Genomic DNA, 18,576 nt, shown 5'->3' on the forward strand with positions numbered 1-18,576 from the left:
ATAAAGTTTAGTTAGTTTTAGAAGCCAAGTTGTAGAACTCTTGTTTCTCTCTGCTGTCTGTCTGTCCGTCTTGTGTCTGTCTGTCTGTCTGTCTGTCTGTCTGTCTGTCTGACTGACGGAACTCTCTGAATTCTTTACGGTTTAATATTGATTAATTTATTTTTATGAATATTGGTTAGTATTTTGAGCATCAGACATACTTCTGTATTAATTTCTAAGTCTAAATAACTTCAGCGGAACAGTTACAGTAACTACACTGGAACACACTGGAACAGTTGCAGTAACTACACTGGAACAGTTACACTAACTACACTGGAACAATTACAGTAACTACACTGGAACAGTTACAGTAACTACACTGGAACAGTTACAGTAACTACACTGGAACACACTGGAACAGTTACAGTAACTACACTGGAACACACTGGAACAGTTACAGTAACTATACGGAACACACTGGAACAGTTACAGTAACTATACGGAACACACTGGAACAGTTACAGTAACTATACGGAACACACTGGAACAGTTACAGTAACTACACTGGAACACACTGGAACAGTTACAGTAACTATACGGAACACACTGGAACAGTTACAGTAACTATACGGAACACACTGGAACAGTTACAGTAACTATACGGAACACACTGGAACAGTTATAGTAACTACACTGGAACACACTGGAACAGTTACAGTAACTACACTGGAACACACTGGAACAGTTACACTAAGTACAAACAGCCAGCCACTGAGTGCCAAGAAGCTAAAAAGCCAAGAAGCTAAACTGATTTCATATCAAAATTTGTTTCTGCATGAGTTTTAGATGTATTTATTTACTGTTTTATTTAGATGGAATGTCTTGTGTGTTGATTGGTTTGTGTTGTTTTGAGTTTGGAGGGTGGGTGTCTGTTTAGAAGAGAAACATTTGAGGTGGATATTGACATGTGTACATACAACACTGTTAGCGTTAACAAATTGAATTTGATTTGGAATCAGGGGTAGCTGAAGGGAGAGGGTGGGGGATGTAGATAAAGCTTTCAGTTCGCATTTCCTATGTTTGAGAGAGATTTAGTGTGCAAATGCGGGTAATCGATACAGAATTAAGGCACGAAAGTGAATATGTTATTTTTTCTGTACAGATGTAAATAATTTGACTATTATTAAACAAGTGCCTTTAATAATAAACAATGGGAAACTCTATGTTCGCTTAATTAATGTAAGGGAGCCTTCCCTTTAGTAGGAGGCTGTGGTCAGATTGGCAAAGTGGCGAATGGGTACACCTGAGACGGTCGCTTTCCACGGTCATGTGGTGCTGTGCTGAACTTCAGAGTTCAGTCGCTGTCTGCTTCTGTGGTGCTGAATCTCTGATCGCCGCTATTACAGCTTGTTTGTTTAACCTTTTCAATCCTGTGACAAAATCGACGCATCCTGCTGTTTTGTGTTATGACATGCCGTGATACTATATGGAGCCTGCTGCTGTGTCTATGTGCTGATTCTTGGTATTGCATTGGTTGTGGTTTCACGGTGTGACCAGCAGGTGGCAACATCACTACATAGTCACAAAAGCCATCTGTGTACAATACAATATCTTACAGAATCAGATGATGACGAGTAACCTTGCCTGAGACTTGACGACTTAAACTGAGCTCCAGAGCTAAGCCTAGTGGTGTGCAGACAACCCGGCTAGTGTGCTCCTTGGCTAGTCCTGGGGATTCATATGAAGACCAAATATCCACCAGCACGGTATTGTTGCTATAATTCAATGATATTAGATATATGCTATAATTTCCAATATGCGTGCGTGTGTGTGTTTGTGTGTGGAGAGGGTGTGGTGGTCGGGTAATAATACCCCCGCCTCCCACGCTGCGACCCCTCTCGGTCATTCCCGGTACTGCGCCTCTCCTATCTGCGTCACGTGACATCAGTAGGCGCTGTGAAACAGCGCGAGTCTCATCATCAGCACCGCATCGCCAGGCAAGCAGCCTCGAGACCCACCGACCAACGGACCCTCAGTGGTCCCTCATCACAAATACTATAATAACGGAGAGGAGGTAGACTCCTCACGAGACCATGTCAGGGCCCCGGTGAACAGACAAACAGATTTATTCTCTTTGTTCGCGTCGACGCACCGCTCGCCGCCGAGGAGGGGCCGCAGAATAGCGCTCTCGCTCTCTCTGGCGGAGGAGTGGGGGAAGAGGAGAGGAGAAAGCAACAGAGAGAACCGAGGTATTTTTCTACCGGATAACCTAATGGCAGAGCGCGAGGCGTCGCCGTTACCACTGGAGGTTCGCGCCCGGCTGGCGGAGCTGGAGCTCGAGCTGTCAGAGGGTAAGAACAAACCCCGGGCGCCCCGTTTTTCCGTTAACGTAGAGGAATCTCTACAGTAATGGCTCGTTCCACCCTAGACCCCCCTCCCTCTCCCCTGCTCCGCCCCTCCAGATGTTTGTCAGAGCCGCCCTCACAGTCTGCTCTAGCCGGGACCGGGTGAGGGAAGAGTGGGAGCCCACTGCGGGATTCACCCGCCTTTCTTTGTCTCTCTGGTCGTGACACATACACAGACATATGGCCCTGTGCTCGGTTCAGGTCTGAAAACTGTCTATTTGACCTTGAGAAGTACGTTTTGTCCGTGCGTCCACGGACCTGTGTGCGTGTGGTGTGTGTAGGCCTACGTGTGTGTCATGCTCAAACGAATGGATTTAATAATAGCGATACCGATGCAACACTGCGTGACAGGAGACGGTTCGGTGGTGTGTGTGTGTGTTCAGGCTCGGTGTTTTGGCCTACACGCACAGCAACTGATGATGATTTCGGTTAATTGTTATGCTGACAATTGAATCTAAAATAAAATAGCCGACACCGAATCTGTTAAATCACAACCAAGCGTATCCCACCAATTGAGTGCGGATATTATTTTGCCGCATGTTATATTGTCAGATAAATTGCGCATTTGTGTCTGCATTATATAATGTTGAAATTTTTTATTAATATACATTGTCCGCTCTATAGATTGCTCTCAACGCTCCTGGTGTATGTTGTGTGACGCGTCTAGCGGCCTGTGTGTATGTGGTTTACATGGACTAACGTGTTAGGGACACCCTGTTGAACGCCTATAACCTTGATGTGTTGTTGTCAACGTTTTCTATTGCAGACAGATTTGCAGTATCTTATGATTGCTAGAGTGTTGGTTCCCAACCCAGCTGTCCCTCCATATGCTGTTCAATCAGAGCAGAACCAGGACATGGCAGATACTGGTGGACAGTGTTTCCCCTAGGGTTTTTTTCAGCAAGGGTGGGTGCATTGCTAGTAGTGTAGCAATGCAATGACATGCTAGCTGTTCCCATTAACTTCCAGTCGTTGAGCCAACTACTTACCATTTAAAAGTATGTCTCGTGGGCCACCGCTGCTAAATGACTATAGAGGAAACACTGAGATAGACAGGTCCTGTATGTGGACATGGATGGATGGATGATGACAGACAGGAATGTATTAGGACAGATAGATCATGGTCTTTATCAGGTGCCACTCTGTAAAAACGTTGTTGATGTAGGTGTATCACTAAAGCTTTATTTAAAAGATTTCTTGTGGGAGCAGCCAAGAGTGAGCGGACAGTGCCTTTTTCTATAGGGGTTCTGTTTTTATCCAGCTCCTTTGGCAAGCTGCTCTCTTGTCAAATCAAATTACATTTTGTTGTCACATGCAGATGTTATTGCGGGTGTAGTGAAATGCTTGTGTTCCTAGCTCCAACAGTGCAGTAGTATCTAACAATTCACAACAATACACACATCTAAAAGTAAAATAATGGAATTAAGAAATATATCAATATTAGATTGAGCAATGTCGGTGTGGCGTTGACTATATACAGTAGAATATAATACAGTAAGTAAGTAAATAACAAAAGTTTGACCGGTAGTGTATATACTGTATTATATTCTACTGAAGCTAGTAGAGAGAATGCCAAGAGTGTGCAAAGCTGTCATCAAGGCAAATGGTGGCTACTTTGAAGAATCTCAAATATAAAATATATTTTGATTTAACACTTTTATGGTTACTACATGATTCCATATGTTATTTCATAGTTTTGATGTCTTCACTATTATTCTACAATGTAGAAAATAGTACAAATAAAGAAAAACCCTTGAATGAGTAGGTGTGTCCAAACTTTTGACTGGTACTGTACATAGATGAGTAAAGCAGTATGTAAACAATGTTTAAACATTATTAAAGTGTCTACTGTTCCATTATTAAAGTGGCCAGTGATTCCAAGTCTATGTATATGAGGCAGCAGCCTCTAAGGTGCAGGGTTGCGCAACTGGGTGGAAGCCGGCTAGTGATGGCTATTTAACAGTCTGATGGCCTTGCAGTCTCGGTCCCAGCTTTGATGCACATGTACATACCTCGCTTTCTGGATGATAGTGGGGTGAACAGGCCAAGGCTCGGGTGATGGATGTCCTTGATCTTTTTGGCCTTCCTGTGACATTGGGTGCTGTAGGTGTCCTGAAGGGCAGGTAGTTTGCCCCCTGTGATACGTTGTGCAGAGAGCCCTGCGGTTGCAGGCGGTGCAGTTGCCGTACCAGGCGGTGATACAGCCCGACAGGATGCTCTCAATTATGCATCTGTAAAAGTTTGTGAGGGTTTTAGGGGCCAAGCCAGTTTTTTTTCAGCCTCATGAGGTTGAAGAGGCGCAGTTGTGCCTTCTTCACCACGCTATCTGGACCATTTCAGATCGTCAGTGATGTGTGTGCCGTGGAACATTTCACCTTCTCCACTGTGGTCCCATCGATGTGGATAGGGATGTGCTCCCTATGCTGTTTCCTGAAGTCCACGATCAGCTCCTTTATTTTGTTGACGTTGAGTGAGAGGTTATTTTCCTGGCACCACTCTCCTAAGGCCCTCACCTCCTCCCTGTATGCTGTCTTGTCATTGTTGGTAATCAGGCCTACTACTGCAGTGCAAACATGATGATTGAGTTGGAGGCGTGCGTAGACACGCAGTCATGGGTGAACAGGAGGTACAGAAGGGGGCTGAGCACACATCCTTGTGTGGCCCCTGTGTTAAGGATCAGCGAAGTGGAGGTGTTGTTTCCCACCTTCACCACCTGAGGCAGCCCGTCAGGAAGTCCAGGACCCAGTTGCACAGGGCGGGGTTCAGACCCAGGGCCTCGAGCTTAATGATGAGCTTGGAGGGTACTATGGTGTTGAATGCTGAGCTATAGTCAATGAACTGCATTCTTACATAGGTGTTCCTCTTATCCAGATGGGATAGGGCAGTGTGCAGTGCGATGGCGATTGCATCGTCTGTGCATCTATTGGGGCGGTAAGCAAATTGAAGTGGGTCTAGGGTGACAGGTAGGGTAGAGTTTATATGATCCTTAACTAGCCTCTCAAAGCACTTCATGATGACAGAGGTGAGTGCTACGGCGCGATAGTCATTTAGTTCAGTTACCTTTGCTTTCTTGGGTACAGGAACAATGGTGGCCATATTGAAGCATGTGGAGACAGCAGAGTGAGATAGGGAGAGATTGAATATGTCCGTAAACACACCAGCCAGCTGGTCTGCGCATGCTCTGAGGATGCGGCTAGGGATGCCGTCTGTGCCGGCAGCCTTGCGAGGATTAACACACTTAAATGTCTTAGTCACGTCGGCCACGGAGAAGGAGCCAAAAATTATTGTGCTACACAGCATATTATTCTCCCACCTTCCTCTCTTTATTTCTCTGGCCCATCGAGTGACCATTCCGTGTGTGTGAGCCCTCTGGCCCAGCTCTGGACACGTTTGTGTATAGACACTGAGGATTCTGGGACACGAGTTTCAGCCTGAAGGCACAAAGTGTGTGTGTGTGTGTGTGTGTGTGTGTGTGTGTGTGTGTGTGTGTGTGTGTGTGTGTGTGTGTGTGTGTGTGTGTGTGTGTGTGTGTGAGAGAGAGAGATCACATGAAAGGAGATTGTAATGGATACAAAGATAAAAGGAGAAACCAGAGAGTGAAAGAGAGGGGGGGGGGGGGGGGGTACACAGAGTGATTGGCATGGCATCTCTCTCCCACTGTCTATCTGTGTGATTTTAATTTGTTCACAATGACCAATAGGGAAGGAATGCTGCTTAGACTGTAACCAATCACAGCTGGGTATAGATGTGATTCTGAAGATCAATGTGAGACACACAAAAACACACACTTTCCAAAGGTTCTATGTTGGTTAGCAATTTTCAGCCACTTGAAGGAAAATATAATTTTCTGTTTTATTACACATTTTCTAAATAGGAAAATGAGACATTGCTTTAGTGGTTGTGACATGGACTATAGATTCCCTCTCAGCTGTATTCATAGGTTGCACCTCCGTCACTCGGTCGTGTCATGCCATTGTTATGAATGTTCTCAAGCCTCCCTCTGCCGGCGGTGCCGGTGCCAAAAAGTAATGATAAGCCCAATAATTCTAGACGGAGGCTAACGGCTGTTTCTTCTAAATTACCCTATAGTGTCTTGGAAATACGATGACATTGCTAAAGTAGGCAGATATTTTGTAGGAAACAACTTTTCCATCATTATCATGTCATCAAATTTACTTTAAACAGATGGAAATGTTGTCATTAGCTAGCAAAGTTGGTCAAAAATAGCTAGCAATGCTAATGTTAGCTAGCTAAAATTCTTAACTAGCTAGCTGACGTTATACTCCATCAAAAGTCAATCTGGCGACATCAAAATCATGACACAAGGTTTTCCTACAAATTATTTGCCTCCTTTTGAAATGTCCAAGCCACAGTAATGCACTTTTGAGAGTCCAAAACATCCAAACGAATGTTCAAAACTATATTAAGACGAAATGTGCAAACCATGAATAGTATGAAACTGTGAGAGACCAAGAGAAAAAGATAATTTGAAGAACGAGAGAATAGGAGAGAGAGAGAACGGGCATAGGGTTGTTATGAACTCTGATAATTCAGTGTGGTGTTCTCTCTCACACACTCATGCAGGGATCATTAGCCCAGTTTTCACATCTGGAAATCCAAGATGGCCACCAGGCCTTCTCCAGGAGAACGGTTGCTAGGCAACTCCCTCCCTGCTCGGCTGCGATAAGATTGGAAGATGGTGTCTCCCTTTTTTAAATATTTTTTATTTAACCTTTATTTAACCAGGAAGGGCTCATTGAGATTTAAAATCTCTTTTTCAAGAGCGTCCTGGCCAAGATAGGCAGCACCAAGTCATTACAAAAATTACAGACAGACAACATGAAAAAGTAATCTAGTAAAAACCAGATTTTGTGTGTGTGTGTGTGTGTGTGTGTGTGTGTGTGTGTGTGTGTGTGAGTGCAGAAACAGGAATGCTGTATCTGATCTGCGGAAAAGCCTCACACACACACACACACACACACACACACACACACATGCCTGAATATCATAGCAAGGAACAGATGAGCAGATTGGACCCAGATGTTCTGGCCACTCTCCATGGTCAGATTGTGAAACACATGCTCTCGCTCTCATTCACTTGTCATTCACTCTAAAAAATAGAATGTTCTCTCACACACACTAAAGGGGTGGGTTCTGAGGCCTTGTCAAAAAACTGGGTTAACTGATACTCTTACACTCAAAACAACCTCTTTCTCTCCCCCTCTCTCTCTGCCAGGTGACATCACACAGAAGGGTTATGAGAAGAAGCGGTCTAAGCTGATCAGGGCCTACTTTCCTCATCCTGGAGGTACATAAATACACAGTCTCTGTCCTCTAGTAGAACACCAGTATGCAGCACATCTATTCTAGTCCCACTGGGTTTGACCCTCCTCGTTTAACCCCTCTCTCTCTCTCTCTCTCTCTCTCTCACTCTCTCACTCTCTCTCTCTCTCTCTCTCTCTCTCTCTCTCTCTCTCTCTCTCACTCTCTCACTCTCTCACTCTCTCACTCTCTCACTCTCTCACTCTCTCTCACTCTCTCTCTCTCTGGGTCACACAAGACTTTGTATTACTCCAATGCGCTGAATGTAGCAGCATATTGAATATGCTGAAAGCTACTTCCACACTGAGAATGTTGGGGGATTTTTGTGTCTCTCTCCGTCTGTGACTTTGACTGTATCTTTTTGACTCGCTCATTCTTTTTCTGTCTGACTTTCCCTGTGTGTGTGTGTGTGTGTGTGTGTGTGTGTGTGTGTGTGTGTGTGTGTGTGTGTGTGTGTGTGTGTGTGTGTGTGTGTGTGTGTGTGTGTGTGTGTGTGTGTGTGTGTGTGTGTGTGTGTGTGTGTGTGTGTGTGCAGGTATGGAGGGTATGTCTCACCGCCCCCCATTTGCCCCCCCATCTGCCGCTCGCTTCCACAGACGGCGCTCTTCTGGAACACGTGATGAACGCTACCGTTCAGGTAAACACACACACACACCTTTACTACAGATTAACCTGACTTTAGACCAGAGTTATTCAAACTGTTGGTCGATAGACACGCCTTTAGTCAGTCCTTTCACTATAAACATATAATATAGATCTAGATTTTGATTAAATTGACTAACATAATTCCTGCCCATCTCTCTCCAACATCATATCACCCCCTAGACGTCCACAGTGAGGCGGTGCAGGCAGTGTTAGCCAGACATGTGGAGAGCAACGTGGCAGTGCCTATGCCCTCCAAACGACGATCACTGGTGGTACAGACATCCATGGATGCGTACACACCCCCAGGTGAGACACACACACACATACACTTATCAGGTTATGTTCAGTGCTTGACTTGGGCAGGAGCTCCCCTGAACTGAGTAACTGCATCTCACATTTTCTACCGCTTGAGTTCCTGCACCCCGTATAGAATATTATTAGCTCCCAAGTATTGCAGATTTCCTGCACCTAAATATAATAAATCTAAATGAGTACCAGCTCCTATTTTAGTCCAAGTCAAGCACAGGTTATGATTATGTTAGTGTTATGCTGTAGTAAAGTTGGATGAAGGTTACTGACCGTCGCTAGGCCGGTCTCCACTGTGTCATAGGGTTGGGGTTAGGTTGTGTTTTAGTTAGCTATGGGTTGTAGTTATATTGTATGAAAGTTGGATGAAGGTTACTGACCCTCACTAGGCCTGTCCCCACTGTGCTCAGACTCGTCGTCGGGCTCAGAGGAAGAGGCGGGGCCAGGCAATGACATGCCCGGAATGGAACACTGGATGACTCGCCCTGCCCACTTAGGTCCAGCCCACCTAGGCTCCACCTCCTCGTCGTCCTCGTCCACTCAGAGCGGAGGAAGTGGCAACGCAGGACGACTGGCCGACTCGCTCGCACACACACACCTCTCACACCCACACCTGGCACACGCCCACCTCACACACACACACCTGACCCAGTCACACCACGTGTCAGCTCACCACTCACAAACACACCACGGTGAGTACAACTTCACTGTGTGTATGTGTGTGTACAGGATGTGTGTGTTTATGTCTAATCTTTATGTGTGTGTCTGCAGGTATAGGGCACCTGTCTCTGAAGCGTAAGGCCGCTCTGGGCATGGCGGAGAACGGAGGCTCTCTCAGAAGATCCTGTGAGTTCGGCTCTGATATGCTGTGGCCTCCACCGCTGGAGTCTGATGGTCAGTACGCACACACACATACCTTTTTTATACATGTGCCCCACCACTGCTTTAACTCTCCCTCTCTCTTTCTGTCTCTCTCTTTCTGCCTCTCTCTCTTTGTCTCTTTGTCTCTCTCCTCTCCATCTCTTTCTGTTTCACTTTCTGTCTCTCTCTCTTTGTCTCTGTCTCTCTCTCCTCTCTCCGTCTCTTTCTGTCTCTCTCTCTTTGTCTCTGTCTCTCTCTCCTCTCCATCTCTTTCTGTTTCTCTTTCTGTCTCTCTCTCTTTGTCTCTGTCTTTCTCCTCTCCATCTCTTTCTGTCTCTCTCTCTTTGTCTCTGTCTCTCTCTCCATCTCTTTCTGTCTCTCTCTCTTTTTCTCTCTCTCTCTGTCGCTCTCCTCTTTTTCTGACTCTTGCTTTCTCTATTTGTCTCTCTGTCTCTTTCTGTCTCTCTCGCTCCATCTCTCTCTCTGTGTGTGTAGAGAATCACTCTGCTCCTCCTGATGTGACTGGCTATTCGTCTGACTCCTCCCACTCCCGCCCCCACTCAGAGCGCCACATAGGAACCATCGCCCGAAACACTCAGAAATACGGCAATGCCGAACGCATGGAGACTGGAGACGGTGTCCCGGTCAGCAGTCGTGTGTCTGCTAAGATCCAGCAGCTAGTGAACACTCTGAAAATGCCTCGTAGACCTCCGCTAAGAGAGTTCTTTGTTGATGACTTTGAAGAACTTCTAGAAGGTAGGAGCTATCAACCAATAAATCTATAAATAAATGAACTAAGCTTTAAATCTAGCTGTCTAGCTATTTTCTTAGTCTCTATATTTAGTGAACGTTTCTACAGTAATCTGTAGTGTGTTTAATGGTCTTATTTGCATGTTTCACAATAAAGGCTGTCTCTCTTTCACTCTTTGTAGTCCAGCAGCCAGATCCTAAGCAGCCGCGTCCGGAGGGGGCAGAAATGTTGGCAGTAAGCGGAGAAGCCCTGGGGGTGGTGACTAACTGGCCCCCCTCCCTGGAGGCAGCTCTCCAACGCTGGGGCACCATCAGCCCTAAAGCGCCCTGTCTCACCAGCCTGGATACCACTGGCAAACCTCTATATGTACTCACATACGGTAACCACACACACACACCCACACACACACACGTACGTACGCACACACACACACACACACACACTTACTCAGCCTTGTGTTGTGTCCACAGGGAAGCTGTGGTCTCGGAGTATCAAGCTGGCCTATAACATCCTCCACAAGCTGGGCAGCAAGCAGGAGCCCATGTTGCGACCGGGGGACAGGGTGAGTACATGTAGAATATCCATCCCTTGAATGAAATAACTAGTAAAAATATAGTTTTTTTTGTAATGTTATTTTCAGAAGGATTAAGGTCAAGACGGATTGTAATATTTTCCCATTGTCTGTATTCGTCCGATCCGCTAGGTGGCGCTGGTGTTTCCTAACAATGACCCGGTGGCCTTCATGGTGGCTTTCTACGGCTGCCTGCTGGCTGAGGTGGTCCCTGTACCCATAGAGGTGCCCCTCACACGCAAGGTACAGTACATCTAGTGGATACATAAATCAGGGGTCAGAGCACTGAGCCCTGGGGAACACCTTATTTCATTGAATTAATGTATCTTTTGTTGTATAAGCAAGAAGCATATTCAATCAAATATATGTATAGAATTTTTTTGTCTTGGACTTAAAAGTGTCTATCTTGTCCAATAGGATGCTGGCAGCCAGCAGATCGGGTTCTTATTAGGAAGCTGTGGGGTTACCGTGGCGCTGACCAGTGATGCCTGCCATAAAGGCTTGCCCAAGAGCGCTACAGGAGAGATACCACAGTTCAGAGGTAAGTGTATGTGTGTGCATGTGTTTATACATACTATATTCAAAAAAAAGGTTAAAGTAATCAAGTCCCTTGACAGTGTATGAAGGCACCCTAATGATTGTCACTCTGTCTCTCTAGGGTGGCCTAAGCTGCTGTGGTTCGTGACTGAGTCGAAGCATCTCTCCAAACCTCCTAGAGATTGGTTCCCTCACATCAAAGATGCAAACAGCGACACAGCATATATAGAGGTAATGCACATTCATTACTGTTACAAGGAGAACTTCTAATGCAACTCAATACACATTTCTTTAGAAAAAGCTATGTTTAAAAAAAAAAGTATTTATTTGTTACTCTACACATAGACATTTTCACTTGCATTCTCTCTCTCTCTCTCTCTCTCTCTCTCTCTCTCTCTCTCTCTCTCTATCTCTCTCTCAGTATAAAACGTGTAAGGATGGGAGTGTCCTGGGCGTGACGGTGATGAGGATCGCTCTGCTGACTCACTGCCAATCCCTCACACAGTCGTGTGGCTACACAGAAGGTAAGACACTCACTTTAAGTCAAACAGACAGTCTCTCTCTCTCTCTCACACTCACTCACTCACTCACTCACTCACTCACACACACACACACACACACACATGTGCGCTCCCACAGACACACCCTCTGCCAGGTAATCTCTCACTCCTCTCTTTGTCTCCCTCCCTCTCTCACTCCTCTCTTCTACCCCCTCTACCTCTCCTCTCTGCAGCGGAGACCATAGTGAATGTTCTAGACTTTAAGAAGGATGTGGGACTGTGGCACGGCATCCTCACGGTAAGACCAGCTACTAGAGGTCAGGTGCAGGGAAAGTATGATAAGGGGTTAAGGGTTAGAGGTTGAAGGTTATGTGTGTCTCCCATCTCCAGAGTGTGATGAACATGATGCATGTGATCAGCGTTCCCTACTCTCTGATGAAGGTCAACCCGTTGTCCTGGATACAGAAGGTCTACCACTTCAAAGGTCAGACACACCAACCTGTCAATCAACCACTCTATAATCAATTAATCTGTCAATCTATAAGATATTCTCATCAAGTCATATGTCAATCATTCAGTCAGTATTTGATGCCAACTTTGTGTTAGAACTGATGAAAACACTGTGTGTGTCCCTCTCCAGCCAAGGTAGCATGTGTAAAGTCCAGGGACATGCACTGGGCTCTGGTGGCCCACAGAGAGCAGAAGGACATCAGCCTGAGTTCCCTCCGTATGCTGCTGGTCGCCGACGGATCTAACCCCTGTAACTATCACTCTACTTCCCACCTCAATCTATCTTGCCCTCCCCTCCTCTCCGCTCCTGTCCTCCTTTATCCCTCTTTCCTCTCGTCCTCCAGGGTCTATTTCGTCCTGTGATGCGTTCCTCAACGTGTTCCAGAGTAAAGGCTTGAGGTCAGAGGTCATCTGTCCCTGTGCCAGCTCTCCTGAAGCCCTGACCGTTGCCATCAGGAGGTGCACACACATCATCATAATCAGCAGCATTCTCACTTGGTCTATCCTAGAGTAACAGACTAAACATTTAGATTTTGTTGGTATGGAAAAGTATTCTCACTAGGTGAAGTGGCTGAGGGGGCACTAGCTTAGATGTGATATAGCTCTTCCTTTCTCTCCCTGTTTCTCTCTGATCCAGGCCAGTGGAGGACAGTAGCCAGCCCCCAGGCCGAGGGGTTCTCTCCATGCAGGGTCTGAGTTACAGTGTGGTCCGCGTCGACACCGAGGAACGATTGTCAGTCCTTACTGTGCAGGATGTGGGCACTGTTATGCCTGGAGGTAGGGGTCTGTGTTTGTGTGTGTGCGTGTACATGTACATACCTGTGTGTGTGTGTTAAGCCTCCTCTCTTCTTCAGCTCCAGTTTTGTGAGGGGTGAATGTGAGGTTTAATGTGTGTGTTCTGTCCCCAGCCGTAGTGTGTGTGGTGAAGCCAGAGGGTGTGCCTCTCCTGTGTAAGACAGATGAGATCGGGGAGCTGTGTGTGTGTTCTGTCGCGACGGGAACCTCTTACTATGGATTGACAGGCATGACCAAGAACACCTTTGAGGTAAGGAGACGTGTGTGTGTGTGTGTGTGTGTGTGTGTGTGTGTGTGTGTGTGTGTGTGTGTGTGTGTGTGTGTGTGTGTGTGTGTGTGTGTGTGTGTGTGTGTGTGTGTGTGTGTGTGTGTGTGTGTGTGTAAAATACATATAATGTGTGTGTGTATAATGTATGAGTGCATGTACAATATGTGTATAACGTGTGGGTGTTTGTTTATAATATGTGTGTATAATGTTTGTGTATGATATGTGTGTGTGTAGGTGTTCCCTGTAGCCTCAGGTGGAGGCCTGGTCAGTGAGTATGCGTTTGTGCGTACGGGGCTGCTGGGCTTTGTGGGTCCAGGCGGTCTGGTGTTTATCTCCGGAAAGATGGACGGCCTCATCATGGTCAGCGGGCGCAGACATAACGCTGATGACATCGTAGCCACCGCACTGGCCGTGGAGCCAATGAAATTCGTCTACAGGGGGAGGTATGCAGCCGGGCCACATGTTCTGGTCAAAAGTAGTGCCCTACATAGGGAATAGTATTCTCCTCTGTAGTCTGCATGTAAAAGGTAGCAGAACATATACAGTACCTTAATAACCATCTAACTCTAACCTTCTGTCTGTACGTGGCTCCAGGATAGCAGTGTTCAGTGTGACCGTGCTGCGTGATGAGCGTATCGTGGTGGTAGCAGAGCAGAGACCAGACTCTACTGAGGAGGACAGTTTCCAGTGGATGAGCCGTGTGCTGCAGGTAACACCACCGCAACACGACCACAGTACGACCATAATGCAGGTAACACCACCTCAACACGACTACAGTACGACCATAATGTAGGTAACACTGCATCAACACGACCATAATGTAGGTAACACTACCTCAACACGACCATAATGCAGGTAACACCACCTCAACACGACTACAGTACGACCATAATGTAGGTAACACTGCATCAACACGACCATAATGTAGGTAACACTACCTCAACACGACCATAATGTAGGTAACACTATCTCAACACGACTATAATGCAGGTAACACCACCTCAACACGACTACAGTACGACCATAATGTAGGTAACACCACCTGAACACGACCATAATGTAGGTAACACTACCTCAACATGACCATAATGTAGGTAACACTACCTCAACACGACCATAATGTAGGTAACACTACCTCAACACGACCATAATGTAGGTAACACTACCTCAACACGACCATAATGTAGGTAACACTACCTCAACACGACCATAATGTAGGTAACACTGTCTCAACATGACCATAATGTAGGTAACACTACCTCAACACGACCATAATGTAGGTAACACTACCTCAACACGACCATAATGCAAGTATTACTACCTCAACACAACTACAGTACGACCATAATGCAGGTAACACCACCTCAACACGACCACAGTACGACCATAATGCAGGTAACACTACCTCAACACGACCACAGTACGACCATAATGCAGGTAACACTACCTCAACACGACCATAATGTAGGTAACACCACCTCAACACTACCTCAACACGACCATAATGTAGGTAACACTACCTCAACACGACCATAATGTAGGTAACACCACCTCAACACGACCATAATGTAGGTTACACTACCTCAACACGACCATAATGTAGGTAACACCACCTCAACACTACCTCAGCACGACCATAATGTAGGTAACACTACCTCAACACGACCATAATGCAGGTAACACTGCATCAACACGACCATAATGTAGGTAACACTACCTCAACACGACCATAATGTTGGTAACACTACCTCAACACGATCATAATGTAGGTAACACCACCTCAACACGACTACAGTACGACCATAATGCAGGTAACACCACCTTAACACAACCACAGTACGACCACAATGCAGGTAACACTACCTCAACACGACCATAATGTAGGTAACACTACCTCAACACGACCATAATGCAGGTAACACCACCTCAACACGACTACAGTACGACCATAATGCAGGTAACACCACCTTAACACAACCACAGTACGACCACAATGCAGGTAACACTACCTCAACACGACCACAGTACGACCATAATGCAGGTAACACCACCTCAACACGACCACAGTACGACCATAATGCAGGTAACACCACCTCAACACGACCACAGTACGACCATAATGTAGGTAACACTACCTCAACACGACCATAATGTTGGTAACACTACCTCAACATGACCATAATGTAGGTAACACTACCTCAACACAACCATAATGTACGTAACACTACCTCAACACGACCATAATGCAGGTAACACCACCTCAACACGACCATAATGTAGGTAACACTACCTCAACACAACCACAGTACGACCATAATGCAGGTAACACTACCTCAACACGACCATAATGTAGGTAACACTACCTCAACACGACCATAATGTAGGTAACACTACCTCAACACGACCATAATTTAGGTAACACTGAATCAACACGACCATAATGTAGGTAACACTACCTCAACACGACCATAATGTTGGTAACACTACCTCAACACGATCATAATGTAGGTAACACTACCTCAACACGACCATAATGTAGGTAACACTACCTCAACACGACCATAATGTTGGTAACACTACCTCAACATGACCATAATGTAGGTAACACTACCTCAACACGACCATAATGCAGGTAACACCTTTCAACATGACTACAGTACGACCATAATGCAAGGAGCACCACCTCAACACGACCATAGTACGACCATAATGCAGGTAACACTACCTCAACACGACCACAGTACGACCATAATGCAGGTAACACTACCTCAACACGACCATAATGTAGGTAACACTACCTCAACACGACCATAATGTAGGTAACACTACCTCAACACGACCACAGTACGACCATAATGCAGGTAACACCACCTCAACACGACTACAGTACGACCATAATGCAGGTAACACTACCTCAACACGACCACAGTACGACCATAATGCAGGTAACACCACCTCAACACGACTACAGTACGACCATAATGCAGGTAACACTACCTCAACACGACCACAGTACGACCATAATGCAGGTAACACTACCTCAACACCACCATAATGCAGGTAACACTACCTCAACACGACCACAGTACGACCATAATGCAGGTAACACTACCTCAACACGACCACAGTAGGACCATAATGCAGGTAACACTACCTCAACACGACCACAGTAGGACCATAATGCAGGTAACACTACCTCAACACGACCACAGTAGGACCATAATGCAGGTAACACTACCTCAACACGACCACAGTACGACCATAATGCAGGTAACACTACCTCAACACGACCATAATGCAGGTAACACTACCTCAACACGACTACAGTACGACCATAATAGAGGTAACACTACCTCAACACGACCACAGTACGACCATAATGCAGGTAACACTACCTCAACACGACCACAGTACGACCATAATGCAGGTAACACTACCTCAACACGACCACAGTAGGACCATAATGCAGGTAACACTACCTCAACACGACCATAATGTAGGTAACACTACCTCAACACGATCATAATGTAGGTAACACTACCTCAACACGACCATAATGTAGGTAACACTACCTCAACACGACCACAGTACGACCATAATGTAGGTAACACTGCATCAACACGACCATAATGTAGGTAACACTACCTCAACACGACCATAATGCAGGTAACACTACCTCAACACGACCATAATGTAGGTAACACTACCTCAACACGACCATAATGCAGGTAACACCACCTCAACACGACTACAGTACGACCATAATGCAGGTAACACCACCTTAACACAACCACAGTACGACCACAATGCAGGTAACACTACCTCAACACGACCATAATGTAGGTAACACTACCTCAACACGACCATAATGCAGGTAACACCACCTCAACACGACTACAGTACGACCATAATGCAGGTAACACCACCTTAACACAACCACAGTACGACCACAATGCAGGTAACACTACCTCAACACGACCACAGTACGACCATAATGCAGGTAACACCACCTCAACACGACCACAGTACGACCATAATGCAGGTAACACCACCTCAACACGACCACAGTACGACCATAATGTAGGTAACACTACCTCAACACGACCATAATGTTGGTAACACTACCTCAACATGACCATAATGTAGGTAACACTACCTCAACACAACCATAATGTACGTAACACTACCTCAACACGACCATAATGCAGGTAACACCACCTCAACACGACCATAATGTAGGTAACACTACCTCAACACAACCACAGTACGACCATAATGCAGGTAACACTACCTCAACACGACCATAATGTAGGTAACACTACCTCAACACGACCATAATGTAGGTAACACTACCTCAACACGACCATAATTTAGGTAACACTGAATCAACACGACCATAATGTAGGTAACACTACCTCAACACGACCATAATGTTGGTAACACTACCTCAACACGATCATAATGTAGGTAACACTACCTCAACACGACCATAATGTAGGTAACACTACCTCAACACGACCATAATGTTGGTAACACTACCTCAACATGACCATAATGTAGGTAACACTACCTCAACACGACCATAATGCAGGTAACACCTTTCAACATGACTACAGTACGACCATAATGCAAGGAGCACCACCTCAACACGACCATAGTACGACCATAATGCAGGTAACACTACCTCAACACGACCACAGTACGACCATAATGCAGGTAACACTACCTCAACACGACCATAATGTAGGTAACACTACCTCAACACGACCATAATGCAGGTAACACCACCTCAACACGACCACAGTACGACCATAATGCAGGTAACACTACCTCAACACGACCATAATGTAGGTAACACTACCTCAACACGACCATAATGTAGGTAACACTACCTCAACACGACCACAGTACGACCATAATGCAGGTAACACCACCTCAACACGACTACAGTACGACCATAATGCAGGTAACACTACCTCAACACGACCACAGTACGACCATAATGCAGGTAACACCACCTCAACACGACTACAGTACGACCATAATGCAGGTAACACTACCTCAACACGACCACAGTACGACCATAATGCAGGTAACACTACCTCAACACCACCATAATGCAGGTA

General features: G+C 45.9%; 1 protein-coding gene across 5 annotated transcripts in view; it reads left to right on the forward strand.

Moving 5' to 3' along the window:
- The first annotated feature begins 1,623 nt into the window (after positions 1-1,623).
- The window catches only part of LOC139583506 (disco-interacting protein 2 homolog C-like), a 58,632-nt gene continuing 41,679 nt past the window's right edge, over positions 1,624-18,576 (forward strand). Inside the window, exons 1-21 of one of the 5 annotated variants that reach the window (XM_071414666.1) lie at positions 1,624-1,745; positions 7,621-7,692; positions 8,242-8,343; positions 8,532-8,657; positions 9,047-9,349; positions 9,429-9,551; positions 10,014-10,274; positions 10,451-10,648; positions 10,740-10,831; positions 10,973-11,083; positions 11,258-11,381; positions 11,499-11,608; positions 11,799-11,901; positions 12,111-12,175; positions 12,268-12,361; positions 12,518-12,637; positions 12,732-12,846; positions 13,025-13,164; positions 13,296-13,432; positions 13,685-13,893; positions 14,045-14,159. In XM_071414666.1, the coding sequence (XP_071270767.1) occupies positions 8,244-8,343; positions 8,532-8,657; positions 9,047-9,349; positions 9,429-9,551; positions 10,014-10,274; positions 10,451-10,648; positions 10,740-10,831; positions 10,973-11,083; positions 11,258-11,381; positions 11,499-11,608; positions 11,799-11,901; positions 12,111-12,175; positions 12,268-12,361; positions 12,518-12,637; positions 12,732-12,846; positions 13,025-13,164; positions 13,296-13,432; positions 13,685-13,893; positions 14,045-14,159 (2,646 nt within the window). In that variant the 5' untranslated portion in view covers positions 1,624-1,745; positions 7,621-7,692; positions 8,242-8,243. Of the gene's footprint in view, positions 1,746-1,944; positions 2,331-2,469; positions 2,586-7,620; positions 7,693-8,241; positions 8,344-8,531; positions 8,658-9,046; positions 9,350-9,428; positions 9,552-10,013; positions 10,275-10,450; positions 10,649-10,739; positions 10,832-10,972; positions 11,084-11,257; positions 11,382-11,498; positions 11,609-11,798; positions 11,902-12,110; positions 12,176-12,267; positions 12,362-12,517; positions 12,638-12,731; positions 12,847-13,024; positions 13,165-13,295; positions 13,433-13,684; positions 13,894-14,044; positions 14,160-18,576 lie in introns of those variants that run through there. The other 4 variants (XM_071414662.1, XM_071414664.1, XM_071414663.1 and 1 more) reach the window with 4 other exon arrangements.

The sequence above is a fragment of the Salvelinus alpinus genome, chromosome 8 (assembly GCF_045679555.1).
Source record: "Salvelinus alpinus chromosome 8, SLU_Salpinus.1, whole genome shotgun sequence".
NCBI classification, from domain to species: Eukaryota; Metazoa; Chordata; class Actinopteri; order Salmoniformes; family Salmonidae; genus Salvelinus; species Salvelinus alpinus.